This window comes from Rattus rattus, chromosome 17, assembly GCF_011064425.1.
Source record: "Rattus rattus isolate New Zealand chromosome 17, Rrattus_CSIRO_v1, whole genome shotgun sequence".
NCBI lineage: Eukaryota > Metazoa > Chordata > Mammalia > Rodentia > Muridae > Rattus > Rattus rattus.
The window spans coordinates 2,173,412-2,193,414 of NC_046170.1; the positions used below are offsets into that span (position 1 = coordinate 2,173,412).

General features: G+C 51.5%; 2 protein-coding genes across 2 annotated transcripts; one reads left to right on the plus strand and one right to left on the minus strand.

Annotated features, from left to right (window-relative positions):
- The first annotated feature begins 324 nt into the window (after positions 1 to 324).
- On the plus strand, positions 325 to 9,209 carry Tepp (testis, prostate and placenta expressed). The gene is made up of 8 exons (XM_032887454.1): positions 325 to 498; positions 1,838 to 2,062; positions 7,063 to 7,124; positions 7,351 to 7,525; positions 7,854 to 7,915; positions 8,022 to 8,086; positions 8,293 to 8,325; positions 9,039 to 9,209. Exons 2-8 carry the CDS (start codon positions 1,840 to 1,842, stop codon positions 9,067 to 9,069), a joined length of 651 nt encoding a protein of 216 aa, XP_032743345.1. The 5' UTR covers positions 325 to 498; positions 1,838 to 1,839; the 3' UTR covers positions 9,070 to 9,209.
- A 4,836-nt stretch (positions 9,210 to 14,045) lies between these two features.
- Znf319 (zinc finger protein 319) lies at positions 14,046 to 19,818 on the minus strand. Its single transcript, XM_032887455.1, has 2 exons — positions 19,444 to 19,818; positions 14,046 to 17,711 (listed from the first exon to the last, which is right to left on the minus strand). The coding sequence occupies exon 2, from the start codon at positions 17,470 to 17,472 to the stop codon at positions 15,727 to 15,729; it is 1,746 nt and encodes a 581-aa protein (XP_032743346.1). The 5' UTR covers positions 17,473 to 17,711; positions 19,444 to 19,818; the 3' UTR covers positions 14,046 to 15,726.
- Between the last annotated feature and the right edge of the window lie 185 nt (positions 19,819 to 20,003).

Below are 20,003 nucleotides of genomic sequence, written 5' to 3' on the forward strand. Positions count from 1 at the left end.
CACCACCCACAATGGGCTGGGCCCTCCCTATCGGTCACTAATTAAGAAAATGCCCTGCAGGCTTGCCCACAGCTGAGCTGACTGAGGCATTTTCATTAGGGTCCCCTCCTCTCAGATGACTGTAGCTTGTGCCACCAGCCAAACAGTGAACCAGGCTGGGGTGGGCCCAGCACTGTCCCTACCCCACTGTGGCCAGGTCCCCCCTAGACAGCCCCAGTTCTGACATTTTTCAAGATGCCTGGCTTGTGTAGTGGCCATGAAGACCCCAGGCTTCAGGAAATGGATGTCCAGTGCCTACAGATCCTGGCAGCCTGTGTTGCCCAGGGTTACCATGAGCTTCGTCCTCACAATCAGGTTGCAGGGGGCATTGTCTGTGATGCCCCTTATCCTGCAGTTGCCGGGAAGGCACATCCACACCCCTTCTTCTGCCCACCGAGCAGTAGAAGAGTAGCTGGTTCTTACCTGCCTGTGCACTTGGGCCTGTGCCCTGCAGACCAGGTAGTGGCTATGGGTAGAAGGCCGCAGGGTATTCTCTCTCCCTTTCTCTCTGTGTTCCTCCGCTCTGTCCTTCCTCACAGAATGTCAGCCCCGAGACAACGCTTCCACTTTATCACCTTGTCCCTTCCTGATCCTTCATTATAGTGAGAATTTTGGAATTTTTGTTTCTTTAAAAAAAAAAAAAAAAGCAGAAATACTTTTTAAGAGTGCGCTTTCGTTTTAATACCAGGTGTGTGAATACAGGGCAGCCTTGAACTGTCTGAATCATAATTTGCCTCGTACTCTGGCAGGGGCATAATCCTGCCAGCTGCAGAGGGTTTCTGCGATTGTGTGACTTTGGAATTCTGGGAACTTTCCAGAGGGTATATAAACGCTAGGGCCCCCGGAGGGTCATTGGGTTGTGGTTGGTTGTTTGGGAGCGGGGGATGGGGGGGTGGGGGGTGTGATTGGTTGTGATTTGTTTAGTAGTCGTGATTAAAAAACAAACAAGAAGAAATTAGGTTCGGCGATCTCTTTCCCTTCCTCTCTCCCCTCGCTCCCTTCTCTCTCCTATCTAGTAGGGTGGGGGAAAGGTGGAGAAGGATGGAAGAAAGATGGACACACAAAGTAGCAAAGCCCAGCTACATTCCATGTGGAGATCCTCTTTCCTGCCTACCCACCCCATCTCCGTTTCTTGTAGAGTGGACAAATTCTAAGATGTAAATGACTAAAGAGGGGGGGCTCCAGGGAATATCTGCTTTTTTAAAGAGAGGTACTGAGTAACCATCCATCATTTTTTTTCTAATTCAGATTTGTCAGATTTCCCCCCCTTTCTTTAAAAGTCTCACCTGTCTATAATATTTGGGGCAAATGCTAAATATAGTCTAAGCAGATCCAGAGTTGGCTACCTAGCGTCATAAGCCACACAGCACTCTAAGCTATGGTCTAAGTAGCTTTACCTTGGCCTTTTTCCTGTTCAATACTTAGGTTTCACCTCATTTAGACAGTTCCTGGGGTGCCCCAGATCCAGCCCTCTCAGATCCACACACACTGTGCTGACCTCCCTCAGAGCACTGGGGTGTGTGTGTGCGTGCGTGTGTGTGTGTGTGTGTGTGTGTGTGTGTGTGTGTGTGTGTGTGTGTGTGTGTGTGTATGGTTCTGTGTGTGTACGTGTGTACACACACCAAGCACACATAGATCTTTTGTTTGGATGTTCCTGCTGCCCCATGTGGAGCTTTGGAAAAACTCACTGAACACACAGAAGATACTCAATAAATGTTTGATAAATAGTTAAACCAACATAGGCCAAGAACATGTGCCTATCCGGAAGGGCCTCTGACTCAGCTCCTCTCTTCCCCAGGGATGGCCCGCATCATAGACATGGTGCCTTGGGACGAGTGCTCTGCCCACCTGTATGGTTCCCCAGCCATCCTCATCCCTCTGGAGCGAGTGCGTCGCCCACTCGCTGGGGTGAAGCATCAGCTCTACCACCCCGGCCTGCCTTCCCTTCGGCGCATGGACATGGACTCCGTCAAGGGCTGCCTCTCGGATGAACACTGCCAGTCTTCCACTTACTACACCAAAGGTCGGGGCATGTCGCCGGCAACACCTAAGGGTCTCCTGTTTGCCTTTGGAGCAAGGGTGGCTGGCAAAATGGAGGTCTTGGAAGGAAGGATGGGAACGAGCAGCGGGTAAAGGGATGAGAAAGGCCAGTCCAGCTGTTTCCTTCCAGAAAGCTCCTCCAAGTTCCGGCCTCTAGTTCCTGAGCAGAGGAATGGGGACAGGGACAGAGCCTGCCTCCCTAGACTACGTGAGGACTATGAAGGGCAGGTGCTTGCCACTGTGTGACGATCAACAGGCCCTCTGCTGCTGTTGTGGGCAGCGGTGTTCTTTTATTCCTTCTGGGTTTAACAAAATAAGGTTTCTTTAGCTGCAGGTGTCTCCCCCACTGTTTCAACGTGTAGCCCAGGCTATCCTTAAACTGTGCTCCTCCTGTCTCAGTATGTAGCCTATGCCTAGTCTTATGTCGTGGAGGAGGGTTCAAGTGGTGCGTGTGCACGTGTGTGCTCGTGTGCACATAGAGTTCAGAGAATAACCTTGTGTGTTGCTCTTCAGGTGCTGTTCACCATGGTTTTGGAGACAGTGTCTCTCTTACTGGCCTGGGGTTTACCAAGTATGGCCGACTGACTGGCCAGCAAACCCTAGGATCCTCCTGCCTTCTCCCCACACTAGGGTGGCAAGTGTGTGTTCTCTCTCTCTCTCTCTCTCTCTCTCTCCAGCTCTTTATGTAGTTTCTGGGACCAGACCTTGGGTCCTCATGTCTACACAGCAAGAGCCTTAATAACTGAGCTATCTCTCCTGCATCCTTTCTCTGAGACAGTGATTTGCTATGTTGTCCTGGCTGACCTTCGACTCCTGGGCTTAAGTTAGCCTTCCTGTTCAACCTCCGGAGGAGTGGGGATTGGTGGCCCACACCACCGCACTCAATACAGACACACATCCGTGTGTCCCTTGACTGTACACTAGGAGATTTTCAAGCAGAAAAGTTTGAAGGGTGTTGCCGTGAGCACCCTCCCCCTCTGCCCACCCCTCTGCCCACCCCTCAGCCTGCCTGGTTGCATTCACATACCATCTCTTTCTCTCCCCTTTCCCCAGCTTTCTCTCTCCCTGTTCTCTCTCCCTTACCCTTTACTCTCCCTCCTTCTTCTTTTCCTTTCTTTCTCTTCTCTTTCTTTACCTCGTGTTCACACATGTGTGCAAGCAAAACTTTGCCAGGTAGTCCCCACCCTATCCTACATGGCATGATACTGTTGTCCTATCTAAAAGAGTTAATAATAATTAATAATAATAAGAGTTAATAATAATTCCACAGTATCCTAATAACCAGCACACCTTAAAATCTCCCCTGGAGTCTCCAAATATGTCTTGTATAGCTTACGGATGGAAAGGGGATGGATTCTAGGATTATGTGTAAATTATTAAGTCTAGAGCCTTATTAGCCTGAAACAACTTTCCATCCATTTCCATTTCATCCTGTACTGTAGACTTTTTGTAATTTAAGGTTACAATTACATCATTTTCCCCTTCACTTTTCTCTCTCCAAATCCTACATTCTCTCTAAAACTCATGGCCTCTCTTTTAATTGTTGCTACATACACGATACATACATATATACATACACACACACGTACATACATTCCTAAATACAATGTGCTCAGCCTGTTTGCTGGTACTCACAGGTAATGTTTTCGGGTCTGACCATTGGGATCGGATAACCAACTGGTGTGCTCTTCCCCGGAGGAGACGGTTTCCTCTTCTCCCAGCATCCCTTAGTTGCCCGCAGTTCTTTGTCTCTGGTTGAAGTCTTGTGACCTTCCCTGCTTCCATGTTAGATGTCTATTGGTCTCATCCTTGTTCGAACCATGTATAGGCAGCCGTGTTGGTGAGAGCTCATAGGTGTAGCTTCTGTGAGATTTCTAATATGAACAACCTCAGAGCAAACTTCCTGTTCCCCTGGCTCTTGGGCTCTTTCTGCCCCACCCCCACCCCACTTCCACCATGACTCCTGAGCCTTGGGTGCAAGAGTTGTGCTATATATAGTTGCTTAGTTCCCAACCAGGCGCGATATCTCTCTTTTGTCGAGTAGCTCTTAAGTTTACTTAGAGAGCTGTTGGTTACCGCCAAGGCACCCATGCCGCTATTCCACCCTTAGGGTTCTCACGCCCTGTCGGTCACTGTTGTGGTTCATAGGTTTCATGGCTGGGTGGAACTGTTGACTGTTTTCCTCCTTTGGAAACTTTGCCAGAAGGTATCATGAAAGCTAATCCTCGTGGAGGAGGCCTTCGGGTCAGATCCCGCTCAGGTCTGTCTGGGTCAAGGGTCCAGAGTGCACAGGGTCTTTGGTCACAGCCACCTCGGGCAGGCAAGCAGGGGCAACACTATAACCTATAATGGACAACCTTGACCAAGAGCTTAGACGAGGGCCTTTTGTGTCTGGTGTTGGGTTTTGTTTGTTTAAGATGATAACCATCTGGGTTGGGGGAGCATTGTAGGCTTGTGGAAATTTTCATTTCACAAATATATAGATAGATATAGAGATTTGCATGTGTTATAGGCATTATTTTATGTAAGTAAATCATAGTATGATTCCTTATGACTTTTCAGGCATCCTTATTGTTACCTTATAACCCCTCCCTCCCCCTTCTGCATTCACCTTTCTCCACCTCCATAATGTTTCTCCATTTTTCCCACTTCCTCCTTCGCATCTCTTGTGCCCTGCCACCTCCTTCTCTCTTGCTCCCCTCCACCCTGTGGTCTCTCTTCATCTCCCTGGTTTCTGCAGTTACTCCGGGTTATGTACTCACATGCACAGACCTCAAGTTGGAAACCTGAGATGAGGGAGAACGTGTGACAGTCCTCTTTCTGGGCCTTGGTGACCTCACTCGACCTGCTATCTTCTGGTTCCATCTGCCTACCCGACCAGACCCTGGGAAGGATGTTGACTTTTTACAGGGGTCCAAACAGCAGCGTTGTAGACTGTCCCAGGCAGGGAGTTTCAGCAGTTGTTTCCATGGTTACCTTGTTAAACAAAAGCTGGATCTAAAGGCCTGATTATCTAGTCAGTACTTCACAGGTGACCTGATTCTTTGGTGTTTATACTGCTAACTTTGGCAATTTGGTTACGGTGGTGACTTGAGGGTTAAACTCTTCTTGGTCTCCAACAGTCTTGAGATTTAGAGATTCTAAATTTATATGGACTCGAATTAATTCTTTTTTGTTGTTGTTCTGGGGATTGAAGACAGTCTTACACCTGCTAGACAAGTTCTCTAGTGTTGCACGATGTGTCCCAACCCTTAGATTATTGAGACCAAGTCCCAGTATACAGCTCATGCCGGGCTCAAACTCACAATCCTCCTGCTTTGGCTTCAGGCACTGGAATTCCAGCTGGGCACCACCATACGCCACTCTTGAGTAATTCTCAGCAGTTTCCTAGTGCAGATGTAGTCGGGTGTATTTGGTTTAATGACTGACACATTATTTTGCTGTTCCAAACATGAAAATAGGTCACCTTCTAACATCATTTGTGCACTGCTAGACTGTGGGATCAAAGGACATGTGGATGTTCATAATTATGATAAGTGATATTTACTGGACTGCAGTCTATAGGCTCCAGTTGATTTATATAGTCTCTGGTGATGTATGATGAGGGGCCTGTCTCTTAAAGCTGGACTAACTTTTACATTGTCCCCACTCTGGCCGAATAAAGGTGAGATACCTTACTGTAGCTCAAATGTGCATCCATCTTGTGAAAGAAACTAAGTGTCTTTTCCTTTGTTTAGGACTCATGAAGCCAAATGCATTTCTAGTATTTAAACTACTTAAACATATGGTTTATCCATGTTTCTTTCCTTTTTTCTTTTTCTTTTTTTCTTTTTTTTTTGTCTTGATTTGTAGGGGCCCCTCCAACATTAAGGAAATCGCCACAGCTGTAAAATCAGTAGAAGTATTTTCCCCTTTTAATTCCTTTGGTGCTTACTTTTTTTATTTATTCATACATAAATGCATATACAACCTTTGCCCGTATGCATGTGCTGACAGCTCACAGTTCATTCTTTTTTTTTTTTTTTCTTTTTTTCGGAGCTGGGGACCGAACACAGGGCCTTGGGTTTGCTAGGCAAGCGCTCTACCACTGAGTTAAATCCCCAACCCCCATAGTTCATTCTTGAAGGTCCGAGGAATCAGTTCTCCCATCATGAGGGTAGCAGATACCAAACTCAAGTCATTGGGGTCAGCAAACACATACCTTTTACTCAAAGTCATTGGTCTTTTTCTTTCAGTTTTTGGCTTTTTATGGGAATTAAAAGTCCTGTCCCAGGTTTATAGAGGAATTTGTTCACATTTTCTTCTAGTATTTCTAAGTTTCCATATCAATCTGTCTTAGGGTTTCATCGCTGTGAAGAGACACCATGACCAAGGCAACTCTTATAAAGGACAACATTTAATTGGCTTACAGGTTCAGTGGTTTAGTCCATTATCATCATGGGGGGAAGCCTGGCATGTGCAGGCAGACATGGTGTTCTACATCTTGATCTGAAGGCAACCAGAAGGAGGCAGCCAGGAGGAGACTCTCTCTTCTACTCTGGGAAGGGTTTGAGCATAGGACCTCAAAGCCCACCCCAACAGTGACATACATCCTCCATGTCCAGGTGAAGGCATCAAGGCCACACCTACTCCAACATTGCCACACCTCCTAAAAGTGCCACTCCCCATGGGCACCATACTATATAGAGTTTTCTTTATTGTAAGAGATATAGTTTTTAATTTTAAATATTTAAAAACGAACTTTTTTTCCCTTTGAGATGGAATCTCACCCTGTAGCCCTGGTTGCCCTGGAACTTGACAGGTAGACTGGTGGGCTTGAAATCACAGAGTTCTATCTTTGTCTCCTGAGTGCTGGGTGTAAAGGCATGTGCCGCCACTCCTGGAAAAACATTTTTTCTCTTAAGGTGTATAGTTTGGTCCAAGTCTCTAGAGTGACCCTGTCCTAAGGGCTCCTGAATGGACACTTTTACCTTCTTTCAACAGATGATTTCGACGAGGCCCACTTCACTCTCCTAGGGGTCCCCAACAAACCCCTGCATTGCCTGGTGAGTGTCCTTTGTCCTCAGCCCTGGCCCAGCCCAAATTCCTCTGGTCCAAGGCTCTACCTACCTCCTGAGTATATCCCCAGCTGCCTACCTGGAACTCTCACCCCCACCCAACCCAAGCCCTTGTTTCCTGCATCCTCAGTCCAATGGGTCTAACTAATATCAGGTCAGGCTTAGGAAGCCTTCTGGGATCTTGCATCTGCCATTATGGCTCGACATTCCATAGGACTTCACGGCAACCGGCCAGAAGCTCTGTCACAAGTACCGTGACGGAAAGATGATTCCCATCGTGCCAGGCATCCAACGAGCCAACTGGCCCTGCTTCACACGCGCCATCGAAGATTGGTCTCAATTCGTGTCCAAGTCCGGAGAGTTCAAGCTGCCTTGTGCCAACAGAAGGGGTCAGTCTACCAACTGCAAAGGGTGCTCTTAAGAGGAGGCAGACCTCCCCGCCATTTGGTAGCGCATCTAAAGCGGGGAATGAGGTCCATAGACCAAGAACCTGGAACACACGGGCACCGGGACTGGGAAGGGGTGGTGAGGGAGGTGAGGGTGCGGACGAGGTGGGGGTGGGGGAACGCTGAGGTAACTCAAGGTCAGGGAAGCCACAGGGGCTGGGGCTGAGAGCCAAGCAGCTCTCGGGAGGGGAGGGGATTCTGTGCAGAGGCGGGGTTTAGACGAGGGTAGGTCGGGTTTGATCTAGGTTCCCAAGGTAGGCTCTTTCCACAGTGGAGGGTTTCAGTGGCTACGCGGTGCGGTACTTGAAGCCGGAGCTGACCCAGAACTGGCGGGTAGGGAAAGATGCAAACAGACCGGGCCCGGATGGCTGGGAGGGACGGGCTGCTGGGATCCGCGCCCCTCAGTCTTACGGGTTCAAATTCCTTTGGCCCACTCCAGTACTGCCTCAACCAGAACCCCAGCCTGGACCGCTATGGACAGAAGCCCCTGCCTTTCAACACGCTGTAAGTGACAATATGCAAGACCCTTTCGGGACCTCGATCCCCGAGCAAGGGAAAGGGATAAGGGATCGTAGCTGTAGGACAGATACTGAATTCCTCCCGAACCGGCGCCTGTCAGCCGGTGCATGAAGCAGTTACCGCGCCAGAAGCTGGCATCTCCACGCTCCGAGAGCCAGCATTCAGAAAGGCTCTTCTCTGTTCTTCCGCAGGAACACGTTCCGGCGCTTTGGCTCCCACTACAGGTAGAGAAAGGCCCCGCCCTCTCGCAGCAGGCCACGCCCCCTAATATGAGTGCCTTGAGGTTGCTCAGCAAGCTCTTCTACGGGCAGCTTAGTGGGCTCAGGCTAGGGGTTACCTGGCAGGGTGGAGAAGGAACGGCCTGCCGCCTGCTTCCCACTGAAAGGTAGAGCCCTCATTAGGGTCACTCTGGGTTAAAGGTTCCGATGATAAGGTGGAAGTGCTGAGAGACTCTGAGGTACCTCTCAGCCATGCCAAACTCTGTTGTGTGACCCCTCCTACTGGCACTGGGGCTGCTTTCCCCAGTCCATACACAGGAAAACTCTGGGTTTTTTTTTTTTTTTTCTTTTCTTTTTTTCAGGGCTGGGGACCGAACCCAGGGCCTTGCGCTTGCTACCACTGAGCTAAATCCCCAACCCCAACTCTGGGTTTTGTTACTGTGTGATGCAGTGTAGATTCATACGTGACTGAAAACCTATGAAGCCATTAAAGACAGGAGTCAGTGGGAAACAGTATGAGCTAATTAGAGGTGAAGAGAATAGCCAAAAATATACAAGAGGAAGTAGGGAACCATTGAAGGTTGTGGGCACATAGACTGGATGAAGACTGTTTTCAGATCCCTGAGGCTTTGGAGTGGAGGATGGAGCTAGGGAAGAAAAACTTGATTTCTCTTTACAGTACCTTGGAGTCCCCATCTCACCTCTCTTTCTCTTTACAGTCGCATCAACTATCTGACTCCCTGGCATTAATCTGTGTGGGCAGGAAGGCTGATCCTTCTATGGCTGGACTGTGCCACCTCAGGGCCCCTAACCAGACAGAGCACATGTGGTGGCACCAGTCGTCTTCTCCCCAGGAGTTCAGTTCAAGAAATAAACCTAATGCTTCCGAAGATGTCTGTGTGGTGGTGGCAGCGGCGGCAGAGTGAAGGGGAAGTCTGGAGAAGGCTCAGGACCACAGATGATAGCATATTACCCTTGCCTGTTTTTTACTAACTCCTGGGAAATGGGGAGAGGGTGTGTAAGGGCAGAGTATCAGGACCTAAGCCTCAAGTCTAGCTGGGGTGGAGGTACAGGGACAGGCTGGGATACTGGTTTCCCTAATGCTCTTTCTTGTCCATTGCTTGCAACTCCTAACCAAGATCCTGAATCCATAGCCTCCACCTGAGTTTGAGCACTGAGAGGAGAGAAGAGACCCACGATACCTCCTTGTACCCTTTACATATACTGGTGTGCTTTGGGCTGTCCCTGATGGGAAGTGGGTAGGTTAGGTTTATGCCCTCTGGTCCCTGTGAAGCACACTTCAAATATAAACTGGGAGGAGGTGCTTGAAAACATGCTGGGCTCCTCAAGGCACTGCTATGAAATTCACTGCCTACACAGAAGGCCATCTGCTCTCCTGAGTAGTGGGACAGGCACTCGTCTTTCCCTCAGCATACACCCTAGGCCTAAGCCCCTCTGGTGATGGTGGACGTGATTGATGGCCTAGGTGCAGGGGAGCTCCAGTGACAGGGGCATCTGTAGCTCTTGAGTCTTCTATACTCCACCCTGCCAGAGGGCAGACTGCAGGGAGAGGTCCTCATGGGGACAAATAGCCACAGTGCCCAAGAACTCAGCATGGGATTTCTGTTCCTGGAACTTCCCACATCCCCAAAGCTGAGAATATGGTCAAAGTCACATGTTTACACGGCCCTGCGTCTTCAGAGAGCAGCCCCCATGTTTTCATCTCAGTGGAGTTAGCATCCACAGGGCCAAGTTCGCTCACCATTCATCCCTTTCCTCCCTGAATCCAGTGCGCAGCTGCTGCATGCCCAAGGCTAATGTCTCAGAAGAAAGGGATTGAGAGAAAAATGGCCTCACAGGTCAGAACCTATTATCTGCTATTTGAAATTCTGCTAACAGGGCAGGAAGCCCGGGAAAGATAAACCCAGATTCCTTCACAAAAACTCATCGGACAACTCTGGGAAACCAATGGCAGAGACCCCAGGGCTGTTAGTGCTTCATTCCAAATGACAAAGAAGAAATGGACCTGCCTAAGGTTCCCAGAGGATGCCTGTCTTGGGTGAGAATGGTCAGAGGGGCACTAGTGAACAGATGATAGTGCAAGGGGGAACCGAGTGACCAGGATTTTTATTTTTTTTCTGGGCCTGCTTCTGTGACCCAGTATGAACAAGAAAGTTCACTTTATAATGTAGCCCAGCTTTGAGGCCATTGCCTGGGCCAGTGTTCTGCTGAATGCTCAGGTGACACAGGTCACCCCTGCTTTATTAGTGTTTTGAGTCCAGTGGGAAAAACAGGTAGGCAGGCCAAACCACTTTAAACCACAAAGTACGCTCCTCTAGTCTAGGACCCTACAGGGGCCAGCCCACAGCAGTAAGGTTCTTGTCCACTGGCTATATATTTAATACCAACTTTATAAATACAAGAAACAGAAACTGTCTGAGAGTAAAGGGAGTAGAAAGCATAAGCAAAAACAATTAAGTGTAGAATTTTTATTAAGTTTTTAAATGTTTCACAGGCCTGGTGAGGTAAGTCGTTTTAAATCCATTTTATAGCTGGTTAAATAAATGGACTTGGGGATGAAGAGCTGGCTCAGAGGTTGAGTGCTGGCTGCTTTTCCAGAGAACCCAGGTTCAGTTCTCAGCACCCACATGGAGGCTCAAACCCATCTTAACTCCAGTTCCTAGGGGTGTAACACTTTCTTCTGACTCCAGGGCACCAGGCACACAGGTGGTGTACATACATACATCCAGGCAAAACATTCATCCACATAAAACCAACTACCTAGGCTAGAGGAGGTTGTGATTGGCCTGAGACTACACAGCTGGTGACTGGAAAGCTGGGAACTGAAGGCAGTGAGACTGATCTACTTCTTCCCTGCTGAGGAGCAAGCCAAGGGTGGAGAGAAAAGCAGAAGGTCTTCCCGGGGCTGGAGACCTGGGACTAGTACTCAGAAGGAAGAGACCTCCCGTCAGAAAACTAAGAAGTCACGATTAGTGGCATACGTTGTAAGTCCCGGACGACATGGAGGCTGAGCGTGACTGATGCCCCAGGAGTTTGCCTAGCCTGGGAAAGACACAGGAATGCTCTCAGATGTGCTAGTGGTGGCCACTACGTCACAGCAGCCACGACCTCACAGCCACGACCTCCGCTGTATCTTCAGAGGTTTTGGCTCAGCATGAACAGATCCCATCTGAAATCTTCTCTGTGGTTGTACCGTTGGGATAGTACAGCCAGCACGACTCTCAGGCCTTCTGGACCTGAACACAATTCCCTGGCCTTTACCACAGACCCCATCATTTCTCCTTGCTTGTCTATCCTCAGCCTCTTGTTTCCCTAACTTTGTTCAAAGCCATCCTTCCACCCCTTTCTACCCAGTGGCAAATGCTCCCTTCTCCCCATTCTTCCCAAAGACCACATGTACAGGGACCTTGGGTGTTTTGGGGACTAATATCTGTGGCCAGTAGGCTTACTTGCCAGCTCCTTTTACCTCGTACAACTGAGGTTCAGGGATGCATCTATCTAGACAGAATGAAATTTCTACTATAAAATGACAGTAGTGTTTATTACATAGCAACATGGAGAACATGCATCCTAGCCCAGGATCTGGGGCTGGCAGAAGGGCAGGCTCAGAAATAAGGCTCAAGCTGAGATGGGGTAGGGTGGAAATGACATGTCCCAGATGTCGATGGCCGTTTTTACTGTGTGTCTGTGTGTTTGCCTGTGGGTGCTTGCGCTCTCTCTCTCTCTCTCTCTCTCTCTCTCTCTCTCTCTCTCTCTCTCTCTCTCACACACACACACACACAAGCTAAAGTCAACATCAGGTGTCTTCAGTCATTCCTCATCTCATTGTCACAGGGTCCTCTCACTGAACCCAGTGTTCACCAAACGGTTAGACTGACTGGTAGGAGCACCAGGAATGTCTGTCTGTCTTGTCATCCCCTGACCTGTGTTTCTCCCACTATCAGTCTGGGGTTACATAATCACATGGCCATGAAGATGCTAGGTATCAAACTCGGGGCCTCATGCTTGAGCAGCGGGCACTGCACTGAGCTCCTACTCTACTTCTCGATTCTAAACCCCTTTTAATTCTCTCATGTGAAATTCTTGCTTTTTGCCTGGCAAACAGCAGGCGCTCGGTTATGGTCATGGAAAAAGCAAATGCATTGTAGAGCCAGGGTGGGGTGGGGACATGGTGAAGAGGGAGACTCCTGCCTCCTCCACAGTCTGACCTTTACAGGATACTACAGCAGAGACCTTTGGAAATGTAGACTGATAGCAGCCAATGCTCTTCCTGCGTGTGACTGCTCAGGGACAAAAACACTTTCTTTTTTTTTTTTTTTTTTTTTCTTTTTTTTTTTCGAGCTGGGGACCGAACAGGGCCTTATGCTTGCTAGGCAAGCGCTCTACCACTGAGCTAAATCCCAAACCCACAAAAAACACTTTCTTGAGGATGGGATGCAGGCCTTGTCACAAGAGTCAGGCTGTGAGTTTTGGGGGAATTCCTGCAGTGAGAAGTCCAGGATGGCACGGAGGTGTGCTCTGGAGGAAGAGCAGGGTTATGGGGCAGGAGGGAGACACAGGTGGAGATGACTTTTCACGGCAGTGCTGGAAGGTGCAGGCCCTGCCTTCTGCTTGGCAAGGTGGGCAACAGTAACTGAGATCTGTGAGGAAGCCGACCACCAGCTGGGGCAGGGGGAGCGCTTTTACCTGGATTCCCCTGGCCAGATGGGCTATCTGTCAGGGACAGTCCTGGCCACATTGCCTGTCTTCACCTGTATGGCTGAGAGAATCCCTGAGCCTCGAAATGACCTAGACAAAGGACTGTTCGGGCCTATCCTGTCCACTAAGCAGAGTTTTGTCTTTGCCACGCAACTAGAAAATAAACTGGACCTTAAGCCTGGCGCAGACACAAAGGCCCCTTGCTGTCGGCTGCTGAGTGTTGGAAGCCGAGAGGAAGGAACCTCTTGGCTTCCTAGGGGTCACAAAGGGGATGGGAAAAGATGGGGTGTGGTCAGTTTTAAGAACAGTTGTAATATGGGTAGTTCCATGTCCTTTGAACTTTCTATTCCTATCTAGGACAAGGTACCCTTGGCTTTCAGACAACAGGCAGAGATTTCTCCTCTCCAGCCCCACTCTGGCCTTTGAGAATGGAAGCATGTGAGCTGCAGTTAAGGACAAGGATGGAGTACAGTAGGAATATGTGCAAAGACTAAGGTAAAGGCCCCAGGCTCAGTCTACAGAGAGCTCACTGTAGGGCAGACTGAGAATGAGGAGTGTAAGCCAGCTAGGCCAGGTGGGGCCACTACTGTTCCAAGGAGCACCTGAATAAACGTTTTTTGCCATCTCCAGCTTCTGGCCTTTCATGAGCTGCTTTTCATGGCTTTTCAGCTGCTGGTCTCTTATGTTCCAGCTCCCTCAGGGCTAGGGTTGAATCTTAGTCAGGAGGGGTGAGGTATGCTGCATTGGCTCCATAGCTTCCCCCCTCAGAGTCTCAATGATGACTCCATGCAACTCTCACAGCAGTGGGACAAAGTAACCTTCCAATTTGTTTTCTGTCAGATATGGCAACTGTGTCCCAAAGAGGTTAAGTGACCAGTCCAAGCTTACACAGCCAGAAGCCTCAAAGCTCAGGATTCAAGCCTAGCCCCAACCTGCTCCTTTGGTCTGCATAACTCTCGGCCTCTGCACCTCCCATCATGCCCTCTGCAAAGAACGAGTGGAAGAGCTGTGGGCTGCACCGGTCAATGTCTTTACTTCTAGAGCACACATCGAACTCACTGTATATTAACATCAAAAGTGGCTGCCTAAAGTGGAGTCATTCTTTAAAAATTCCAAACTCTCATATATGATCCAAAATGACATGAAATTAAGCTATACAATGTTATGAGTAGTCTAACAAACAGCTTTTAGAATGCAAAAATGGAAGGAAAAAACTAGCAGTTAGGCTAGACTGTTATAAGCCTGAGTTCCAGTTTTTTGAGGCTTTGTGACCAAGAGTCAACCCGAGAGAAGTGCTAACCTTAGTCTCTGTGGACACAGGAGAGAACCTGGGCTGACAGAGCAGACGGATGTGGCCAGCTGGGCCTTTTAAGATGAGGTGAGGGAGTATCCTCCTACACATCTGGCCCTTGACTTGGGTGGTCAGTCTTCTTCCAAGACTCATTGGGAGGGAGGGGGCTAAAAGGGGCAATGGTCAGCGCTGGGTTCAAAACAATGACTGTGATAGCAAAGGTCCTCCGGCTCTCGGGGTGGCTCTGGCCGTCCAGTGATGGTGGGTGACCATGTACCTACCCAGAATGCGCCTACTGGGCTTCTCTATCCTTGGGTACCCATATTTGCTATGGAAGCAGGCTGTGAGGAGCTGGAGGCCTAGGGGCTCCAGCTCAAAGGACAGCAGGTTGTTTTGGCAACAGAAGATCCTTAGGGCCTAAAGGCTCTGTGGGGTAAGAGGCCATTCCTCACCCTGGGCACCCAGGACTTTATTTGGCCTCAGGCAGGTCTGGGACAAGCCTATGGACTCTGATCCCCAGACACTTTGGTTCACACAGAGTAGGAAGGGACCTGTTTATATCTGCTGGGGAAATCATGGGCTTGGTCTTCCTTCCTCCCCAACTCAGGGACGAAGCTAGGGGTAGAGGGACTAACCATCTTCCAGTTCCACATCAGCTCCGGCATGGGCACATCCATTCCCCCGCAGCTTAGAACCACTCACAGGCAGGAGGAGCTTCCACAGACTCAGGACTGCCCTTAGCACACAGGCTGCTTGCGTCCTTTCCCTGTGGACTGCACTGGCTGACCTGAGGGTGTCATGGAATATTTCTGCTTCACCACCCTGACTGGGCCCCCAGTCTCCAAGCGGACCGTGCCTGCAGACTCCTATCCTACGTATCTAACTATTGGAAACCTGGGGTTGGGGCACATCTGTCCTAGCTGGGAAGTCAGAGGACGGTAGCTCTGGTCTACATTCTAAGTCCCCAGAACTGTCACAAAGCTTGCCTTTCCCCCCTCCCCCCCAAAAAAGCAACTTGAGGAGGAACCCTACCTACTTCTTCCCAAGCCATCTGCTTTCTAACTAGGCTGAGAGATTTGGGAGAACTGGGTTGGCGTCCCCTGTACCTGGGGCAGAGAGGCACCTGATTACAGGTAGAATTCAAGTTCCCTACAGATAAGGGCGCAGCAGGTCCTCAGAAAGCAAGTCTGTCGTGGGGAAGAAGTTACTGGAAGTGGGGTCTGGCCACAGTAGTTTGGCTCTTCCCATGGCCAGGCTGTGCTGAGTACTGAACATGCACACCCTTCACCTGCCCAGAAGAGCCCTTTGGTCCTGACTCCTGGGGGAGCAGGAGGCAGGCTTGCTGCCCTGCAGCTGCAAGCAGGCAAGACTAGACAGGGCAGGAGGGCGCCAAGGCCTCAGGGCAAGCAGGCTGCCACCTGGTAGGCGCCCTCTGCGGCTGCGGCGGCAGCACTGTGCTGGGCACTGTGCTCCTGTAGCAGTGCCACATCCAGAAAGCGTTCGCCGCACCACACACACTTGAACTGCTGCTCTCGGGCGTGCACACCCTGGTGCTTGTTGAGATGCTCCCGCTGCTTGAAGGCTTTGTCGCAGTTGGGACACTTGTAGGGCTTCTCACCCGTGTGCACCCGCCGGTGGCGCTGCAGGTCTGAAGCGTACTTAAAGCGCTTCTCGCAGTCTGGACACTTGAGTGGCTTCTCCCGGGTGGGGTCACAGCGGTGCTGCACGAACTCGGAGGAGGAAAAAAAGCGGCGCTCACACAGGGTGCAACGCAGAGGCTTCTCGGCCGCAGCGCAGTGAGACAGCTGGTGCTTCTGCAGGGCGGACGCCCGCTTGTAGGCCTTGTTACACACGGGACACTTGAAGGGCCGCTCTGTGGAGCCTGGGAGGCACTTGTGCCGCAGCAGCTCAGCGGACTGGTCGAAGCCCTTCTGGCACACAGGGCACTTGAAGAGAGTCTCCAGGGTGTGCACGTGCTGGTGGTAGAGCAGGTGGCTGGGCTGTCCGAAGCCCTTCTCACACAGGCCGCACTTAAAGGGCTCTTCCGTCTTGTGCGTGCGCCGGTGCCTCATCAGTGCGTACTGCTGCTTGAAGCCCATGGGGCACAGATCACACTTGAAGGGCCTCTCTGCACTGTGCGTGCGCTCATGCTGCCGCAGGTCCGACGGCCGCTTGAAGGCCTTCTGGCACTCACCGCAGCGAAAGGGCCGCTCCCCGCTGGGGGTACACGGGTGCTGCAGCAGCTCTGACGACTCTTTGAAATGCAGCTCGCACACATTGCAGCGGAACAGGTGGTGCTCACCGGAATGCGCGTACATGTGGCGCACCAGGTGGGAGCGGTGCTTGAACGTCTTCTCACAGACAGCACACTTGTAGGGCCGCTCTGAGCTGTGCGTGCGCTTGTGGTGCACTAGGTGAGAGGACTGACTGAAACTCTTGTCACACAGAGTGCACTTGTACGGCTTCTCTCCGGTGTGGATCCGCTCATGCCGGGAGAGCTCCGACAGGTGCTTGAAGGGCTTCTGGCAAATGGGACAGCTATAGGGTTTTTCTGGTTGTTCCACAGGAGCCACATTCGTGGGGGGAGGTGCTGAGGGCAGCGATGGGGCAGTAGTGGTGGCAGGCTCAGTAGCCTCAGCTGGCTTGTAGGTCTTATCACAAATGGAGCACTTGACCATGCCGGTGTGGGAGCTGTGGTGCTGGGCCAGTGAGGTGAGCAGCGAGAAGCCCATTTTGCAAACACCACAGACAAAAGGCTTCTGCTCCGCCTGCACACACTGGTGCTCCAGCAGGTCGGTGGCCTGATGAAATATCTTGAGACACTGGGTGCACTGAAATGAGCGGTCATGGCCTGCTAGGCACTGGTGCTCGTGTGGGCTGGACAGGTGTGCCAGATCATGGCCACACACGCCACATTTGGGGCCTGGCTCCCCTGCTTGCAGGGGTGCATGCTGTGGGGGCTGCAGGCCTGGGTCGGGTTGCAGGAGTATACCATAGACAGCACAGCCCAGGGGGTTCTCAGCCGTGCCCGGGGGCAGCGTGTGTTCAGCCAGGGCTGGCGGGGGCTCCGCATGGTGCTGTGGCTGTGGTGCCTGTGGCTGTTGTGGCTGCGTCTGCGGTGGCTGCTGCCAGCTTTCTGACATGCTTGGGAAGATGAAACTGGGTTTGGAAAGTAATGGCTTCAGTTTCCCGCTTAAGGTGAACCTAACCCTGAGAGAGAAGCTACCGGATCTCAGGAACGGACAAGAACCTCACACAAGGCACAGAGGTCTTGTCAGATAGCCCTTGTCATTAGCCAAGAAGATAGCCTACAGGACAGGGGGCTCTTCGAGACAGGGTCCCAGCAATGCCAAGAAGGCTCTGCCTTCCCCAGTAATCGATTCTGTAGGGAAGAGAGACACAGTGAACTTGTGGCAGGAACAAGTGGCTCTTCCCTTTTCCCGTGCTGCCCACATTCACTACACGGACATAGGCTTCTTTAGGGGACGGAGTTGCTCAAGGATCGAGCCCTGCTCCCTTCATCTGCTCTCAAAGAGACAACGCCTCTCCTCCATGCGAAGTGGAAGGGAGCTTCCTCCAGGCCCACTTTCTTCAATCCCCACCCTTGGGCAGGGCATCTCAGCCTCCACAAATGTCCCTCTAGTTTCCATATGGCCGACTCAGTCAGATGTCACAGAGTCTGGGGTGACCTGCCCCTAATGCCGGATGGCTCCTTTCACATTGACATGAGAGAGCACCACTGTTTTAGGGTCCAGAGGATCCGATGGCTGAAGGAAGCCATACCCCTGAGATATGAGAGCTAAGGCAGATGGACTCTGGAAGCTAATATTAAGGCAACAATACTAAAGACCACCTAAAAGCCCTCTCTTTTGAGGGACTGGTCTATGTTCCTCTTGACCTGCACTCCAAGCCTTTCCCAGGGAACATAAAACTCTAGTTTAACAGGATTGATGGCCTTGTAGGGACCTGAATTCCTGGCAAGGAGGGTTAAATGACAGGTTTATAGACCCACCGATCGTGGACAACCTCCAGGCTGAACTTCTGCACTCTAGTCATCTCCCAGAGGAACAGGAACATAAGTCCCACACCCTCTGAGTCTCTGACTGTCCAGGTGTATGAAATTGTACTGTTTGCCTGAATTGTACAGGATAAAGCATGCCCCAGGGTGTCTCTCCTCCAAGACCAAAATATTCACAGTAGTCACTGCGAGATAAAGCCCACCCAACCACTGCCCCCACCCCATCCCAGCAAATCTCTAATTCACCACTTTGAGGCAGTGTAAAGTAATCCCATAAAGAGGATTATTTTCGGAATCAAAGGCAACCCCCTTTCCTGGTTCTCAGCTCATTGGCCGCTTAGATTTAAAAGTTTTCAAGTTTTCTTTAAGAGGAGGAAACTAGAGGATGCTCCCACAAGCTGGCCTGGCTTCTAACTGTTCTCTTAAAGAAACTTAAGAATCAAGCCAAAAGTTATCACCCTCAGCATCTTCTGGGAAGGGAGGAATAAAGAAGCTGTTGATTTGAGGTAGTACCAAGGGGCACGAACAAACAACTACAGCTGGTCATTTTAACGTTCCTATGGTAGGAGAGGTGGACTGCTCTGAACACTGTCTGATCTAGCTGTACTAATCCAACTGTGTGTTATTTTTCCTGGTATGAATGGCTGCCAGCCCCAGCGGCCGCCCCCACTCCCCACCTCCTAGAGCAACCCCACTGCCTGCCCTGACCCTTCTCCAGGAAGGAGAAGCCAGGAACACTTTCAGATCACTCTACAAGGGCCGGAGAGAGGAGTGGGGAGGAAAGGCAAGGAGAAGCCCCCACCTGCGCCCCACCGTAGCCTTTTTTCCTCTCCGGGTAACCGAATGAAAGCTGATCACCTTCCATCAGGCCCAGCTGGGCTGCCTCCTGTCAGCTCTGGCTCCGGATGGCCCAGCCATTGCGCCCAGAAAAGGGGTGGTTCCGGCTACGCAAGGCCCCAGATCCTCAAACGGTGCCCGGGAAGCAACTGTGCTTCCAGGCCCAGCCTGGACCGCCTCAGAGCTCAGGAGGCTCTCCCTAGGAGCAGGGGCTACCGAAGTGGCCCCCAGATGCAGCCCCGGGTGCCCTGCCACTCACCTGCTCCAGGGGTCAGGCGCGGGGCAAGCGGAGACCAGCTGCTTTCTCTGCCGCCTCTTTATTCCGGCTCCATCCGCCGCGGCGCGGCCTACGCGCCCTGCCAATCCTCGGCCTCGCGTAGCAGAGGCAGGCGGCGCGGAGTCGGGAGACAGGTTTGTGGCAGCCGGAACCGACGAATCGACGCGCGCACTCGGGTTAGCGGGACCGGGCGAGCGGACGGACGGGCGAGCGGACAGACCGACGGCCCTGCAGAGACCGGCGGACAGGCGGTCGGCGCGAGGCCGGGTAGGCGGGGTCGGGGGAGGAGCGGCAGCCGGGGCGGCGGCTGCTGAGGAGCCCGCGGCGCAGAGCGAGGCCGCCCCCTGTCGGGGACCCGCGGACCCGCTGGCCCGAACCTGTGGGTGCGGAGGGGCGGGGCAGGAGCCTCGGAATCCGCTCGCCGGAGCCTCCAGTAGCGGAGGAGCCGTTCCAGCCCCTGCTCGCCGCAGCCCCACCTGACTGACTCTCCGGTCTTCTGCAGCTGACGTGCCGTTCAGCTCGCTCTCAGGAGGGATCCTGCG